Source organism: Odontomachus brunneus, unplaced genomic scaffold, assembly GCF_010583005.1.
Source record: "Odontomachus brunneus isolate Ranch 3 - 2012 unplaced genomic scaffold, Obru_v1 Obru_scaffold_242, whole genome shotgun sequence".
NCBI lineage: Eukaryota > Metazoa > Arthropoda > Insecta > Hymenoptera > Formicidae > Odontomachus > Odontomachus brunneus.
The window spans coordinates 91,987-110,524 of NW_022639692.1; the positions used below are offsets into that span (position 1 = coordinate 91,987).

Consider the following 18,538-nt stretch of genomic DNA (forward strand, 5'->3'; position numbering starts at 1 on the left):
GTTCATGAAAACAATTATTTATTCTACTTAAACAAAAGAAAATTACGATTTAAGTAAATGTATTATTAACACTCACCGAAATTAATGCTTTTTATTTTTTAGATATTTTTCCTCTTAGCGTACGAGAAATATATAGTAACAATGTAGTTCGTGTAATCATTCAGCTTTAGTCGAAATAACTACAAAGTAGTTTGTTAAACTATATACATTAATTCCACATACAAAATTCGTATAGTTGTCATCTATATAGTTGTCACAGATGTCTTTTTCTTTGTGTATACGGTATATATGATAAAACTATTTCTCGCATAATTAATTTGTTGAACTATACGATTACATAATTTCTTCTTGTTCTCACTGAAATGTTAATCTTTCTATGACTTAAATTTGTATCATTCTTAGTACAATATAAGCATTCCACACATTACTCTTTTTCAGTATTTCTGCACACATCAAATGTGTCTGAAATTAGTATTGACGAAAACATCTTCCGAAATTAGTATTGACGAAAACATTGGTGTTCAAACAATCGAAAGTTTATCGAATACGCGATTTTAGATCTTACAAACAACGAATATGTGTGTAAACGACTCGCATGAGCAGACTCTCCCCTCCCTCCCGCATTTTATATCCCAGGCTTTAGCTTCCGAGACGACTAACGTGCTACAACACAGTCATCCGCGGTCATCTCGTGCAGAACGTTCGCGGCGAAGCCAGTCGGGAGTCGAAGGAATCAATCGATCGCGATTGAAATTGTTAGTGCTTAGTGTTTGACGTTTCTCTACTATCTCACGATTTGCCGTGCAAGTGTGCTATGCTGTGAAAAGAATTAATCCTTGCGAAACATTGATTCGCCGGCGACAAAATTTTTATCATACTTATGGAAGATGCAGTGTTAAGTAATCTAAAAAATGGTTCAATAACTATGAATTAGTAAAAATGTGACAGTTTCAAAAGGGAGATACATGTCGATGACACGCGTGCCCGAGCTAAAAGAAATTTATATAACTCGTTAAATTATAATCACTGGAAATGATGATATGCGCGCGTTACTGCTAAAAATTATGAATTTTCCATCTATCCGCGCCTGACAAGAGAACGCTTAACAGCGCCACAAAATTCGGAGCGCGCTTTAGCGGATTTTTCGCGTGCAGTTTGCGAAAAAAAGAAAATAACGATTTCATTCCCTCACACATCTTTCTGAATTTATTAAAAAAAAAACAGATACCCATACTCGTTAGTTGAAACGCTGACATAATAATGACTCGTTGCACTGGCACATTTATTCTTTCTGGTTTTTTTTTTTTCTTTCGCGTTTTATCGATAATAAAGTGGAAAAGTATGGAGGAGCGCGCTGCCGCGCGGTACAACTCCGAGCGACTTTTCAACTGTACAAATCCGCGGCAGTTGTTTCGAGAACGAAAAAAGCATTACGACTGCAGCGGACTAACACAGCCGGTGGAAGAAAAAAGAAACAGCTTTTGCACCGACCGAAAACCGTAAAATGCACCGTAAAGCGCGTTACTGCGGGCCATTTAGAAAGATCGATCGATCCCGCGAACACTTTCCGAATGATCGATGCACCGTCCCAGAATGCCGGTTCCTTTCTCCGAAATAGAAGACTGGAATCGTTGCCCGGGCGGAGATAAATCACCGATTTTCTCCAGTATTGTATATTGAAAAATACGAGAAACATAAATTGCGATAATCTCAGCGGTGCATGGACGAAGATTTAGCAGGCATCGCCTGTAAACGCGTTATTCTGTCGCGCGCGCGCGCGCGCGTGTTTAAAAGTCAGCTTGTATACTTGTTTCGTCGGAACGCGTTGCGTGTGTCGACTTATGTCGTAGCGTTTGATTGAGTCAAGCCATTATTCATTCAAAAGCGAGACGTCGCAGATCGCAAAATTTATCAATCGCGCATTCTGATATGTGTCATTTGCATTACTTGTTAATATGATTGAATTCTGTCGATGATATTCTTGTAGAACAAGAGAAGGAGCTCTTTTAATACCTGAACACGACACGCCGTATATAATCCGTTTTACTACGTTATGTTTTGAATCCGATATTTCGCAATAAAAGTGCTTTAATGGGAATAGCGTCCTCCTTGCGAGAGGAAGAAAGGAGAGAGCAGAAACGAGACTCGTGAAACAAGACAATGAACCCTATATGCCGTACTATAGTCTACTATTTCCTGGCTGTTTATTTAAAGGGTCTGCTGCAATCTTTGAAGCTATACGCTGGTCATCCTCCGGATCTTGTAAAATGCACTACTGATTTTAACGTAAGTATACTTTTCCTCTTTTACTATACGTTCAACTTTTAATGAGAAATATTCGAAGACTGAGAAATGAAGAGATACTCTTCACACTCAATGTGTTCACACATTTCGTTCCGATTCACGAATAAGATCTAAGGTCAATTATCTAAGTAAAAATTTTGCTCTCCGTTCGTAACAAACATATTCAATAATATTAAAAAAGAAAATAACGTCACGCAAATTTGTCCATGTTTATTAATGATATTACTTTCCTCGCTCGTGTGACACGCGTCTCTGTTTTACGTTATAATTTAATTACGATTTATATTTATAATTTCAAGCAAATTTGAATACTTTTATCACTTTTGCAATATTACTAAATTACCTATTCGACAAAAATAAATATAGTGCGTCCCAGATTCGTCGTATTTCCTTTCATCTAGACAAACACAGAAATTTGATCGGACATTATCTTCCACAGAGAGATCCGTAACATTTTAAATGTATCCGTAAAAATTATATGATAAAATAAATCAAGAATTTGATAGAGAGTAAAGCGAATTTGAAATTAAATGGGAATAAAATCCTCACTTCTATTTACCACTCTGAAGTTCTCAATATTAATTCGTAAAAATTCATAACTGTCCCATCGATTATAATTTCCGGAATTAACATATTCGATAATTTGATCAAAAAGGAAATTTACTTACTGCAGCTGACTGAAGGGAATTCGTATACCAAGAAAAAAGGAAGTGGTCGAGTTAATGAGACTCTGTCTGAATGAACAAGATTCGTTCAAGCAAACATTTAGCCGATTGAACGAATTATACAGTTGCTGTGACGAGTTATCGATTGAAATGATCGCGATTTGGTCAATAACTACATTAACTTGCGACTTATTATTTCCTTTGCGCGTAATTTGTTCGCTAGATACAACATTTCTTTAAAGGCGGCTTTGAAACCGCCGATTTTGTCGATCCAACTGTTTTTCTCTCAGTGTAGATGAAAGATACGTACGAGAATCTGGGAAAAGAACTAATCGTAAAAATTTTCTTAAAAATTGAAGCATAAAATAATATTGCGCATCGCAAGAGAGCGCAAATTTATCAATCACATTAGCCGCGCATAAAATATGAAGGAGAAATTTAACAGCGAATGAAGTCAACGATATTCGATATCGGGATAAGGACGAGCGACGCTACTTTGTCGCTCGATTATGGACGTAATGTCCGTGATTATCGTGCAGGATATCCTCGACAATTTTCGAGGTCTGACTTCTCCATAGCTCACCTGTGCCGGTGGGGTCGGTGGGTACCCCTTGCGGGCAGCAATGTGCCGCGAACGGATCGCGGTGAGTCAGCAACGATAAATCGAGCGATTTATGAAGCGGCACGGCCAACGACCATTCTCGAGGAATAATGTTGGGATCGATCTACACACGTACGACGTTGAGGCGGGTCGTCAGAATTTTCAGACGCCCATCAGCCTCGTTAATTGTCTCGGACGAGAGGTCGAGACGTCCTCCCATGTAGTATGATGATTTGATCGATTCGATCGTAACATTGAATAGCGGAGAACACGAAGGCGCTCGGGGAATATTTTAAATATTCAATATCGCGCGCTTTAATTCGCCGAGCGAGATGATTCGCGAGCAACTTTCAAATAGATTTATGCACGCAGAAAAATTTCGTTCCACTGCCAGGAGAAACGACTACTCAGTTTAGTTTCCTTCTTTTGAGTAATGGTTATCTCTCACAAAGAATATTCTCAAGAATATTTTCTTGATAATATTCCTAAAATGGACTCATCACATATTTTAGAAAAGCTCATTGCCATGTAGTCAAAAGAAGAATTTATATATATATATTCTCTTTACAAGAATATCATATAAAGTTTTATCGAAGAAAAAGTTGATTCGACTCTGTGTAGTGAGAAAACTAGATTTTTATTTTAATTTAAAGAGTTACAGTACTCCAATAGAAATAAGTAAAAAATTAAATAGACTATTTAGAGAGTTGTAAACAGTTATAGTAGTAGTAAGGATATAATTTTTTGTTATGTGTTATATATGTCTATTATATTAATTTGTTATATAATATTTGTTATATGTTTATTAACAACATGGTGTAAAAAATTTAGATTTTATTTTGGATATTAATGATTGTGTCCATTTCTATTCAATTCTATTCTGCAAAAGAATTTTGTTTCATTGGTGACCATCTTAGCTTCAACAAAAATAATCTAAAATCAGTTTTAATACGTTTTTTTATTTTTATTTGGATTATAATTACTGGTTTATGAAGCGAATTTTGGAAAAAACAACATTTGCAAAATGAAAGTTAAAAAGAATCAAGTTTAATATTTTCACTGAAAAATCCGAGCAAATGAAATAAGTAAATAGCAATATTAAAATTTTTAACATTCGTGAAAACATTCGTGAATCAATAACTCTAATGAATAAAAAAAATGTATTAATACTGATTTCAGATTATTCCTGTTGAGGAATTGAAAATGATTAGTGTTGAAGTATGATTCTTTTGTAGAACAGAAGTGAAATTAAAACTTAAACCTTTTATATCAAGATATTGTTAGACGTACACATAACAAAAACTTTATACTCCTATTAATTTACAATTCCCCAAATCTTATTTAATTTGCACTCCCATCAGGATTCTATAACTTCTTAATATTCTTGACAAAAATGCTAAATTTGCCAGGACTTCCCTTAGAAAGTATATTGAATAAATTTAATGCTTATGATGAACTTAGGTTTACGAATATATAAACTTATAAAATACTTGGGACAAGTAACATTTATTTGAATGTAATATATATTTTTTTGTAATATATAATAGTAGTATATATTTTTCTGTAGTATATAATAGTAAATATATATTTGTCAGTTTTTTAGATCAAGTTAATTGTTCTTTATTCGCTCTAATAGAAGGACAGTTAGATGCGATAAAATCACGCCAGAAATTCAGAAATCACGACTGATTTTTATCAAGGCACATTTACTAAAGTGCTCAGCAAAACCCGTGTACATGAATTATTCACACTATCTTCCACAATTTCCTTGATAATTATTATCGGATGGAGTTAATTTAATCGATCATGCGAAAGCTAGCAGGCTAATTAGCGTCAGTTTTTACGTTCATTTTACGATCTAGATATCACGCCATGGCCATTAGCGGTATTACAAGATCTCATCACAGCTCGTTACGATAAATTACTGTACTATTACGTGAGAATGTGATTTGTCAACAATGCTTCTTTACGCGTGAAACTGTGCGAAAAGGTAATCCTTAATTATCCATTTGGAACATAGCAGATAGCTTTTCATAAATATTAAAATAGAAATAAATTAAATTTCATAAATTAAATAGAAAAAGAAACTGAGAAATTATGCGTGTGCAAACTTTATATGTGAATTTTTTAAATAATTCGAAATTCTGTTTTAACGAAAATTTCGTTGGATGCTATTTTTCACATTCATTAAATCTCTGTTATCAAACAACTAAGCAATGAAAGAGTGCCGTGTTTGTATAAAATAAAATCCCATTGAAACTGTATTGAACATAAAGATTTGTTGCATATTGATTCACGACCGTTATGGCTACGGCGGTAAATTTGCAAAAGATCATCCACCCTTAATCGCTTGTAACATTAAAAACAACTTCATTTGGAGACTCGTATTTTACGAACACTCGTTTCACATTTTTGAATTCTCGATGCAATCCCCAAGTTTATACACACAATCTTTTTCTTTTTTATACAACATCACGCACGTAACACAGCTGTGTCTGCGAATTATATTAAAACCGCCGTGTTATCTCACGCCGAGAGAAAATTTCCACTCGCTACGTAATCTTCTTAGAAATTATGCGAAGATTTCGATATCGTGCGCCGCGCGCAACATATATCTCGAATACATTATTATATCTAATAAGAAATTCCTCCGCTAACAAATTTCTCCGGTGTTCCCGCGCGCTTCTGCACTGAGAAGAAAAGGGCAATTGGATGAGCAAAATCGGCAATTTCGAACCCACCTTCAAAGAAGTATCGTATCGAGTAAATTACACGTCAGTACAACAAGAAGTCGCAAGTTGATATAGTCACTGATTAAATCGCGATCTTTCAATCAATTGGCAACTCGTCACAGTAACTGTACAATTCATCCAAACGACTGAACATTCGCTCGAACGAATTTCGTTCGTTCAAACAAGCTCTCATTAATCCAACTATTTTTTCCGCTCAGTGTATGTTGCTCGTAATGATGGTAACCCGAATACCGAATGTATTTCCGGTCTCAGTCCGATCATTCGATTGTGCCGCGCTTGATTCGTCGCACAATCGCCAAATTTAGAAAAAGGACACCGATTGGGACTTCCCCCATCTAAATGGAAATTAATTTAATGCGATAAGGTAAGGTTTACTCGAATGGATATTACGCGAGCGTATCGGGTTACGAAGTTTCTGCGCGCGTTTAGCACGACCGGTATAAATTAATCGATCAAATTTCAAGGATTTCATTAAATTCTAAAATGGACCCGTCGCTTTGCTTAGATTACGATGTCTAAGATTTCAAAGCACTGTTTTGCAAGATTCGCGTTCTCTCTCTTCGGGAGCCCGCTGCTTCTTTTGTCGCGTGCAAGACGGACGATAGTCGTGTTACACGCTGCAACATCGAACACGTCCCGCTATTTTTCGTAGTTCCTGCTATCGTACCGTCGATAATTAAAAATCGAAGTGGGACGTGAACGAGCGCCTGCTGTTCGAAAGTACACGGAGAACGCGAAATAATAAGAAAAAAAATTCTTCACATTCTTTCGCAACACTTTCAACTACGAAGCGAAAGATTATTTGCGCGAAATGTAAGACGTAGTTGCTTCATACTCTTACTTGAAAATAAATGTTTTTTGCCTATATATTTTTTCTCTCTTCCTCTTTCTCGTTAAGAGCACTCACTTCATGTAAATTTGCGCGAGAACCGTGTCATGTAATAAACGCGTGCTCGCGACTGTTATACATTTCGACTGGTCACCAATAAGTGGTATGACTACAAGATGAATATGCACATAAAATTGTACAAATGTCATAGCTTTTTCACTGACAACGCTCGAGTCTGGCTGCGCAAGTCGGGGTCGCGTGTTCTAAATAACAGACTAAACATGCCGACCTCGTAAAGGGCCGGTATGTGTGGGGAGGCACAATTTGTCCGCTCCGGCATGCCAGCGGGAAAAAAAATAGTTTCCGATTGAATTTAATGCTCCACACTGGCTGCGTGCCGTGCCCGAGTGCCGGCCAGAGTATCAAAAAGAGCGAACGAGCGAGAGAAGCGATAAACGATCGACGATGAAACGAAAGGGGACAGGCGAACAGACGAGAAGGAAGGAGCGCGCTCGAAAGGCGGTAAAAAAGCAACGAAGAGCTGAGAGAAGGAGAGAAAAAGAGAGAAAGAAAGAGAAGGAAGGAAGGAAACTGAGAAAATGAGAGAGAGAGAGAGAGAGAGAGAGAGAGAGATGGGAAGGAGAAGAGAAAAAGAAAACAAAAAAAGAAATGTATAAATGTTCCGCGTTAATTCAATCGTCGATTATGCGATAGCACAACGATCGATTAAAGGGCGATCGATACACCCACACGCCTACTAGTTCGACCAACACGTGGCAATAAGTCTTTCGCGAAGCCATTTCCGTCCGACCGACGTTCTCGATCTTTATTCGGCTTTACATTTTTCCGTTGTCCTGTCTAATCGGCTTACTCGTTAATACAAGTGAGCGGCGCGCCGCTCGTAATTTATTGCGTCAAATGAATAAGCCCGCGCGTCCTTATTCTTCGGTGGCTCGCATTCATCCGTTCGATATCGTCTATTCTTCGATTTGTCAAGTCGCTGTCTCAAATTTCACGTTCCGCATTCGTCGTCGTCGTCGTCGTCGTGAAGCGAGTTACTTCCCATTCGAACAAAACGACGTGGTAAGAAGGAAGGTGCATGTGCGTCGCGGGTAATGCGGGGAAAGCGCGAAAAATTCAAGTAATACGCTCGCAACGAGAACAAGACACGGAAGATCCATCGCGTCATTTTTACCACGACATGGGTGCCTCGTTCGTTCCATTACGGCGATAAACCCGCGCTCCGGCTGCTTTGAGCCAATGCTTTGGTTATAAATATAAACCAACCTTAACCGTGACCAATTTATACACGTTCCCCCCTCAAGGGCTCGAGAACCCGCCCTGCGGTATATGCCATAAATACCCTTCCTATTTCCTCGCTACCGTCATCTTCCAATCTCTTGCCACTCGTGTTACACGATAACACGATAATACCGTTTTACGCGCCAACGTAAACGACACCCTCGCGTCCTCCATTTTCGTCGTAATGACAAGTTATCGGGACGCGCGCGTAACAGTAGTTTCAGTTGCGCAACACACAATTGTCGTGTCATCTACAAACAAGTAGGAGTTCCACAAGGACGTTAAAAAAATACATGTAGCGCATTCTTCTCGTTACTTGTGCTGCACCGTATATAGTCGCGGGATATCCATTAACCCTTTGAAACACAGAACTTTCAAAATTCGGATTTTAATAAAATATTCATGTCACATGTCTAGAATGACAATCCAAGAGATCGTTCCTTTTAAAATTAATGTTTTATATTTTCCTATTTTTACAGAATAAACGTGCAAACTAAAAGGAATACTACGAGTAACACAAAAAACTAGTGTATTACGATGCACAGATGATTTCATTGCGAAATCACTATGCCTGAAGCTATGATTTAGATCTAATAGGTGATCTTATGGTGGAATCACTATGCTCCAAAAGATTAACAAGCAGAAAACTTGAATAATACGCGTTCTTCGTGTTCTTATTATCCAAGATGCGTCATTGGGAACAAAATCTACGGCATAAAAAATTGTGAAAAAGTTATCTCTATGCAGAGAGGTCTCAGTCGTCTGCAGGAGAGACTCTTCTTCATTCTCATCCTAACAATAAGATATCGAGATACGTCCGTAACGTAACACCGAGCAGTAGATCATATCAGCTATACATTACATAATTGGATGTAGTTACGCAAGAATGATCGAATACCACATGGACTTTCGAGAAGAATAAAGATGAAAATTTGATACATGATTAAAAAGTACAGATAGCACTGAGGCTCTTCACAATCGTTTAGGAAGTCAAGCGTGCAAGCAATTTTTAATATACTCGTGTGTTAATTTAACATATCGTCATTATTTTGATTCTTCTACATTAAATTCACATTCGCCATTTCTCAGTGTTAAAATAATACAATTCAAATGTAACATATATTCTTGATGAAGCACACATATATTTTATATATAAAGTGTACAGATAAGTTGTGTTGTCAACATATTTGTGTAAAATAAACATTAGAGTGAATAAACTGGGACACGTGAAATGTATTAAATTTAACACAAAACTTTTTGCAATCTGAATACTCGCCGCGGAACTCTTTATTGATGACGTCAGAAGCAAGAAGACACGTAGAAAATTCTTGTGTTATTTCTAAATAAAAAGATATTTATGTAAAAGAATACCTCTGATCGCTCGTATTTATTAAATGTTTCGTAAATTACACTTTTTCCTTGCATTCAATAAATAGCCGTAAAATTAACGTGACAAGCAACCTTCCTTTTTAACCTGCCTTTTCTCATGATTTTGCCACATTTATTTTATAGCTATTTATTGACTGTCAAGGGAAAAGAATAGTTTTCTGAACATTTTGAAAATATGCTTGAGCGATCAGAATTGTTTTTTCATATAAATATCTTTTTATTTGGCACCTAAAAATTTTCAGCGCATCACTTCTCGCTTCTGATGTCACAAGCCGATATGGCCGCAACGAGTATCCAGTAGCCTTAACTTAAAAAAATGGGTAAAAAATGACGCAACTAATAAAAAAAAATATTTTTTATAAATAAATATTGTTTTATAAAATAAATATTTTTAATTAACTTTAGGCGCTTATAAATTAGGTCTTTTTTATTTTATATAGAAAGATGTATGGGCTACCTATTAGTAAAAAACAAAAATTCAAAAATTATAATTTGTGAGTTGAATCATTTTTGCATAACTGTAGCCATCAATTACCGCGCGTATCGTTTACAAGCGAATGTTATTGTGGCATTTCCATCTGTATCTCCTTCTCCGTTTGATTTGATTCCCACTTTTGTTTCACGGTTATTTTAACTCGCATGTTGAAGCCTCGCGTTTGAACAGTTTTTTCTCTATTTAAGTGGAAGAAGATGACACGCGTTTGTATCCGAAATCCGATTTACAACGAACCGTGATGGGATTTTTTCCTTTTTTTTTCACACATCTGGATTTTTCTCACGCGGTGAAATTTTATCATGCACTTGTCTCTCTCCGCCATCGCAATGACAGGATGACGAGGACAAATAAAAGCGAACGAAGGGCGACCGCTTCGACTAATCAAAGTTTTTTCACGTGTGTTTTTTAATCGAAGTATTTTTCACTCATTCCTCGGATTACACGCGGCGCGGGCAGAATTTTTGTTGCCGGTTGGAACATATTTGCGACAGCCGCTTCGACTTTCACTGCAAAGCTTTGCGGGCTTTCGCGCAATCTTAAATTTCCTCTGAAAGCGGAGACGGTTTAGTCAATGATGCCTGGATATCAACGTACAAATCGCATTGGTCAATTTTACAGTGCGCGCACAAAGGAAGTGTTCTTGTGCCGCAATTTCGCGCATGAGCCACGAAATAACTCCCTTTCTGTGGACATTAGATTTCACGTACTTTCTACATTCTCTCGCTTTCTTCTCTCTTTCTCTTGGCTTTTATAATAGTAAAAATGTTTTGTCCATTTCCTATATATTAACCATTAATTCGGATGAGACGAATGGCTCGGAGAAAATATTATTCAGCACAGTTCAGCGAGAAATGTGATTTTATGCAGTAGATGCAAAATACATTTCGTTTTGCCAGTTGTAGTTATCGAAAGTATCTCAGTATTACTCGAGTTTAATGGCATTGTCATATGTCACCCTTTTCTCAGTTTACTTATAGCTTTAAAAACATTTTTTATAGAAGCGGAATAACAGAATAGTATTACAAGAGGGATGTCATTTTTTACGTTTACTCTCGCAGTCGGTTGTCAGTGATTTGCACGATATACGTGATTTCATCCAAGTGTATATAAAAATACCGTTATATTTTTATGTAAAATAAGATATCTATATATAGAAAGAGTATTATAGTTTCTCTTTTCATATAAATTTTTTTCGATTTTTGATTATGTTTTTAATAATGCGGAAATAGACTATCAGTAAGGTTTATTTTGTTAAGATACATACATGGAAAGAAAAAATATTTAAGAAATAAAAAATATTTGTTCGCGATCGATAATAATAACATATTTCTCATATCAATATAAAATATTTCTCAAATAAAAAAATATACATTTTCATTGCTTTTCATGAAAACTATGTTCTATTTAAATAAAAGAATTTAGATTTAAATGAATATGTTATTAACACCCACTAAGTAGATGTTATTTTTCTATTCTTTAGAAATTTTTTTCTCTCAGTGTAATAAATTTCGCAAGAAACATAGCAGCTTTTAACAACACATTTCTGTTCTTAAAATATAAGTAGCATATAACTTCTGAGAAAAAAAATCTAAAAATGAAATATATTTATTTGAATACCAATATCATATTTATTTATACTAATACACATATTTTTAGAATGAAAACAATTTCTTTTAAATAAGGGTATAATTTTTTAAAATATACATTTCCTTAAAAAATTATTCCACTTAGATAAATAAATTTAGATTTAAATACATATGTTTTTAGTATCCACTGAATAAATATCTTTTATCTTTTAGATATTTCTTCCTTAATGTAAAAAATGAAAAGATAGTCGCAGAATGTGGATTCATTCCTCCGTTACGAAATTCTGTAGTAACTCTCGCTACAAAATTCCCCGCGTATTTCTTCGCTCATATACGAACGTTCACAGATTTTTGACGTTCCGCGTACACTTTATGAATTCCTCACAATTCATCAAAGAGTAATCCATATCGATTGTATGTTATAAACGCATATGTATCTGTCGACCTCGATTTGAACTTGTTGCATTAAGCGATGTTCATTGCGCTGTTCATGGGTGCATCGACAATAGCAATCAACCACATCAAAGACGAAACTTCACACACGCGGCCTGAATGCCGTACAGCGGACTTGAATTTCGCGAGGTTGGTCGCCAATTGCTCAGGCTCGAAATGTATCTCTACGTGTGTCCACGCGCAGAATACGGCACGAAATTTCGAATGGTTAGAGTCGCGACGTACCGTGACACATCGACCTATTTCCGACGAAGAATCGCGACGTCCAGAGATTCTGTCGATACGTCCTTTCATGGCAAATTGTCACGATAAAAATTGCACATCGTAATTGTTATATTTCTCTTATATATATGTATGTATGTATGTATGTATGTATAATATATCTCTCTCAGACAATATATTGCACTTATTGATAAAAAATTGTACTCTGTAGTAACCGGTAATCTTGTCTCTCACGTCGGACAACGTTCTTAAAGTATAAGGAATAAGAAAATACGATATTAATCGGTAAACAATTCGATTGTGCGACATTAATTCAGTTATTAAAAATTTCGACAATGCGGATCTTTTCCATGAGATATATATAATACTGTAATGAATTTATACATTGAGAGAAAGAATATTTGAGAAATATAAAATATATTTATTCTGTCGATACTAACAACACACACATGTATTTACTTGTACTAATATAAAATATTTTTATATTAATAAGAAGAAATATATCTTTTTTAAGCCTGCACGGAAAAAAAAGTTAACCAAATGTCTGATGAAATATGACCGAACCAGAAATTGCAATTGAAGTTATCTGTTCCAGTTAAGAATTCTGTTCCAGTTAATAAGATTTCTAGTTAACTTGAACAGTTGCAAGTTCTCGTTAATCAGAAATTTTATTAACTCGAACGGAACTTCAACCGGAATTTCTGATTCGTTCATATTTCACCAGAGAAAATTTAATTAATCCGACAAAATTCTTTTTTTTTGATGCGAAGTAAATTAAGTTAAAAATTAAATTAAATAAAGTTAGTTTATAATTAAATTTCGTTAATTTATAATTAAATTTAGTTAGTTTATAATTAAATTTAATTAAATAACGTTAGTTTATAATTAAAATTAATTAAAAATCAAATTAAATTAATTAATAATTCGGAATATGATTACTAATAAAGTTCATTGAATCGGATGAATATAACGCACACGACTAAGGAGACAGATAACATACAAGTCGTCAAATTTGTCCTACGCGATCGTTCTTGATGCGCATCTAGTATATACTAGAAAAATTCTTTTTATATTTGATCCGAAACATTTAGGATTTGGTTGGCATTGCCATGTTATTTACTTGTATCATGTAGGATGAGTATTAGTGAAATATACAAGCGGCGATTAAACATTTGGTCGCTATTAAGATGAATCTACAATGTGTTCTTTGCACATTGTAGACTTCCTGTTTCTTGTTCTCTGTCTTTTTCTAAGGCTTAAAGCTTGATCTACAATGTATTCTTTGCTTCCTGCTTCTTTATCTCTTTCTGACTCAAATCTTAAGCTTTAAGCCAGAAAAAGACAGAAGACAAAAAACAGAATACAAAGAGCATATTGTAGATCAGATTTAAGGTCTGAATCAAAAAGAGACAAAGAAAAAGAAACAGAAAGCAAAGAACACATTATAGATCAAGCTTTACCAAACGTTTAGTTGATCTCATTTCGGTCAAATTTTCGTTTTGACAACGAAATCCTGTTTTCAGTGTGGAGCATGTATATATTCGAAACAGAAAATCTATCGGGAATAATAAGTGCGCGGATCGTAAGGTCGTTAACGTCAGATCTGTCGAGCAGAAGGATGTTGGCTGATAATTACCGTTCCTGATAGGTTTCCTGATAGGTTTCTACGTCTAAACAACGGGCCGTATACCCTTTGAAACTGTGCCGTTAATCATGCGATCCGCCCCGAAGTTTGTTTAGTCTGGCTCTCGATTAGGTAAAGAGGTTACCACGATATATAGCGGAATCCTGACACGTGATCGTTAAGGTATCAAACGGCACGTAGAAGATGATTTCGACGTTGAAGCCACGGCAATTATCCAATCCCGAGGAACATACACACAGGCCGATATGATCGCGCGAGGCTCGCGTATTATCGACGTTCGGCGCGAGAATTACGTCGTTCATAAATCACGCGACACTCTCGTTTACCAGCGCATATGGAGCAACGAACCTCGTAAATGTTTCCGCACGCGTACACACGCGTTAAAATGCGGTGTTAGCGGTCATACTTAATATCTTTCCCCCTCAGCCCCCCTCGCGACAATATGGGTCGGCGAATAATTCTACAAACAGCGCGACGAGAATCGGCAGGCTGTGATTGGAAAAAAACTTGGTTGATAAAAGTTCCACCGAAAATACGTGCTCGACGCACGACAAGACAAACATTTCCAGAAACGGTTGGGAAATCGACGTGACACGTGTCGCGTGTTTTTACAATAAATGAAATAGCTCAGAGGTAGCCTGATTGCTTAATACAACAATATATCTAGTCGGCAAACGCAACACGGAGACGGTGTGTCATATTTTCGCGTATATCCTTTCTTTCCCTGTTGCTCTCCCGGCACTTTGCTCCCCTTTCCCCGTTTAGTCTCGCTACAAATTGTTTTATTTATCAACGAGAATACAGCTTAGCCTAATGAAGTCGGCATCGATATATCGCTTCCGGCAGCTATTCAGGATGGCGCTGTAGTTTGCAAACGATACACTCGATGAATCGTTAATGACTAACCGTTCCAAACACAACACCGCTGTGTTCCGAATAAATGTCACTTCAATGGGGCCGCTCGGTCTTCTCGCATATAACGCTCATAATGGTTCGCGACATGATGTCATAAAAAGAACAATCGATCTTATGTAAGTATCGTGAGGTGAGCGGTCTCATATTGCTTGAGATATTATCCAGACAATTTTAAATATCGCATAAACAACTCCCAACGCCGCGCAACGTTTATTATCCTTCCACTACTAATAAAGTTTTTATTGACACGAGCAGCGGGCTGTTTTTCTCGCGCGTCATCCCTTATTATTTATTGCAAAATCAAAGTGCGCTTCCGAAGGCGGAATTAATTGACGTGACATAATGAACTACGAAATGAGCGATCATTATATTTAATTATTTATAAAATATATCTATACAATTTTATCGCGCGCACAGACAATTCCCAACGCCCCCTCGCGACATTGTTATCCTTCCATCACTACACTGAAAGAAAATGTATGGGTAAAACAAAAAACATTTATTAAATGAGCGCTAATAACATATTTACTTGAATCTAAATCTAAATTCTTTTTTTAAATAGACAACTGCTTTCCTGAGAAGTAACGATTTTAACCTTAAATACGGATATAATTTGCCCAGACCAATGTTTCAAATGTTATTGTTCTTAAAAACGTGTGTTTTATTTTCTCATTATAACTGTTTTTAAATTCATTAAATTACAAAAACATTAAAAGATTTATCTTCGTTGATGTTTTCTGTATCGATAAAAAAAACAGAATTTCGAAAAAACATTTTTTTGCAAGTTATAAATAAATGAAAATTTATCCATGTTTAGACTTTATGTAACTCTTTAATATTAAGAAAATGTATATTTTCTCTTTAAAAAAAAAACGTTTTCTCAATGTAAAAACATGCATATTATATCGAGTAAGTATATTAATAATATCCACGGAGTAAATATTTTTTATTTTTCAAATATCTTTTCTCTCAGTGTAATAAAATTCTTATTGACACGAGCACTGGACTAGCTTTCTCGTACCTCATTATTTAGGTAAAATAAATGAGCGCTTCCGAAGGTGACACTAATTGACATGACACAATGAACATCGAGAGCCTAATGATAAAATCCAAAATAAATCATTCATTAGTCACACCCACCCAGTCAGAAACTGCCGCTTCGATATGGTAATTAAGAGTTGCCCCCACGCGGCGCGATTTAATTCGACGAAACTCAACTGATCGATTCGCATCAAGCGAGAACCGGAATTTATCGCCACTTAGAGTGCTCTTCTTTTTTTCATTTTCAGCAATTGCGCGCCGTACTCGTTAAAGCGCTCGAAATTTCCGATAATGGCGCTGTGAACGATCGTGTCTACCACAACCGAGCGTTACAAATTTTCAGCAGGACCAACAATAATGCCACCGTTGCCGCCGACGCTACAACTTTTAACCTTTTCGCTATCAACGGGACATAAAGTTAATTCAAAATAACCACTTGTCCTTGGAAAGATGTATTCCTAATCGAATTCTGAGACGATTTTTCCTTTTACAAAAATTTGTCCGGAGCTTAGTTTTTAAATTATAAATAAAAATAGTTAGCGTATATCGTGGATCAAATACTCTCCATTACACGCACGCTTACGTGAGGCGCCTGTCGCGATAAGCTGACATGTAAGGACAAGTAGTTATTTTGAACTTATCTCTTTGACGCCAAACATACAATTTTTAATTTTTTTTTACTAAAACTATATTATATATTAATATATTTAATGAAGTGAAAATATAAAAGAAATTGTATCTTTTTTAAAAAATAAGATTGTTAGCGAAAGAGTTAAGGACTTTCGTACATAAATTGCCGTAACCATAGACATAAGACGTAAACTTTAGTTGCAGAACCAATGGAGATTTTGCTAGAGTTTTGTGTTCTCTAGAAGAAAATAGAATTGCCGGTAAATCTAGTCGTATGCAAAAGTAACTAAGTAAGATTCATTTAGTTGAAATCTTAGTTACTCGGACTGAATTCTATTTATACGATCGCATCAATCTTCTTCTAGCTAGAATAATCCTAAAGCAATATCCCGATTGGTTCTTTAACTTAAGTTTACGCATTACGTCGATGGTTACGGCAATCTGTGTGTGTGAAAGACCTAAAGCCCATTCTGCAACAGCTATAAAGGGTCATCTACAATGGTAGTAGGACATAAACAGTAAGTAAATTGACCAAACACAGACGAGTATTATAAGAATAATCAGTTGGTCAATTTGTTTATTGCTTACGCGTCTTACTGCATGCTTCTACGGCTATTATAGAAAATGGGCTTAACAGTCCGGTGGATTCAGACGCGAAGGGGAGAGTTGGCGCGGCCGAATGCTCGCGCGCAGCGATATTACGAAACTTGCCTCATAAAGTCTTGGTTCGCGTTCCGTTTTGCGTGAAGAGATCGCACGGAGAACAGAGCCCGTTCTCCGGCCGCGCGGCGCCCACGGCGGGAGCTTAGCGTCGCGATAACACTTATGATTTTATCACTTAATTTCCGCGCCCAAGAAATACCTATCGCGCGCGAGTCGGCCGTAACTTGAAATCACGAGCGTAATATGGCATAGCGCCGCCACCGAAATTGCCGGGACATAAACACTGTCGGAGCACGCGTAAATCAATAAAACGTAAACGTCTGCTAAAGAATCGTAAAAACGCTACGCGCGGCTGCTTGGTCGGTCACCGCTATCCAAAATTTTCAATCTTGCGTAATCGATCATCGAAGTGCTCTCAAGGAAAGGAAAGATAGCGTAAAGTAGAGCAAAATAGAGTAGAGTATAAAAGCAAAAGAGGTAGAGTATAAAAAGGAAGACAGAGAGAGAGAGAGAGAGAGAGAGAGAGAGAGAGAGAGAGGATGTAAAGGACATCGCGCTATTTTCGCGCAGCATCCACTGAAAATACGGTAGATCTTTCCCTTCTTGAAAATGGAAATGGACTACCGATGTCGGATAACAGCCAGCGTCTTCGCGGCGACTATCGCCGCGAAGTAAAACAAAGTTGCGCGAACGTTATTGAAATCTCGAGCGAGCGAACAATTCCGTTCGAACACATGCCGCTACCTTAGACTTCCATTATCCGTCTCCTTCGAAAGACAGAGAGAGAGAGAGAGAGAGAGAGAGAGAGAGAGAGAGATATTTTTCTCGAGATACATAAGGTGTCTGACGCAAAGTATTCCATACTTCATGTATATTCGTGGACAGAAAGGTTGTTTGTAATCTTTCGCAAACGACCACGTTAAGTTTCAAGTCAAATTGAGCAAAAAAAGTTCTCAATCATTTTGCAAACAACTACGTTAAGATTTTTTGGTTATTAAAGAACATTGACGCATTATCGCGCGCTATCACTCGCTGATTTTCTTT

General features: G+C 36.5%; 1 protein-coding gene across 12 annotated transcripts in view; it reads left to right on the top strand.

Moving 5' to 3' along the window:
* Positions 1–657: 657 nt before the first annotated feature.
* Positions 658–18,538, top strand: part of LOC116852627 (collagen alpha-1(XVIII) chain-like) — a 69,057-nt gene continuing 51,176 nt past the window's right edge. For 4 of the 12 annotated variants that reach the window (XM_032833164.1, XM_032833163.1, XM_032833165.1 and 1 more), the window contains exon 1: positions 663–2,286. In XM_032833164.1, coding sequence (XP_032689055.1) covers positions 2,161–2,286 — 126 coding nt within the window. In that variant the 5' untranslated portion in view covers positions 663–2,160. Of the gene's footprint in view, positions 2,287–18,538 lie in introns of all 12 variants that reach the window. The other 8 variants (XM_032833162.1, XM_032833167.1, XM_032833168.1 and 5 more) reach the window with 6 other exon arrangements.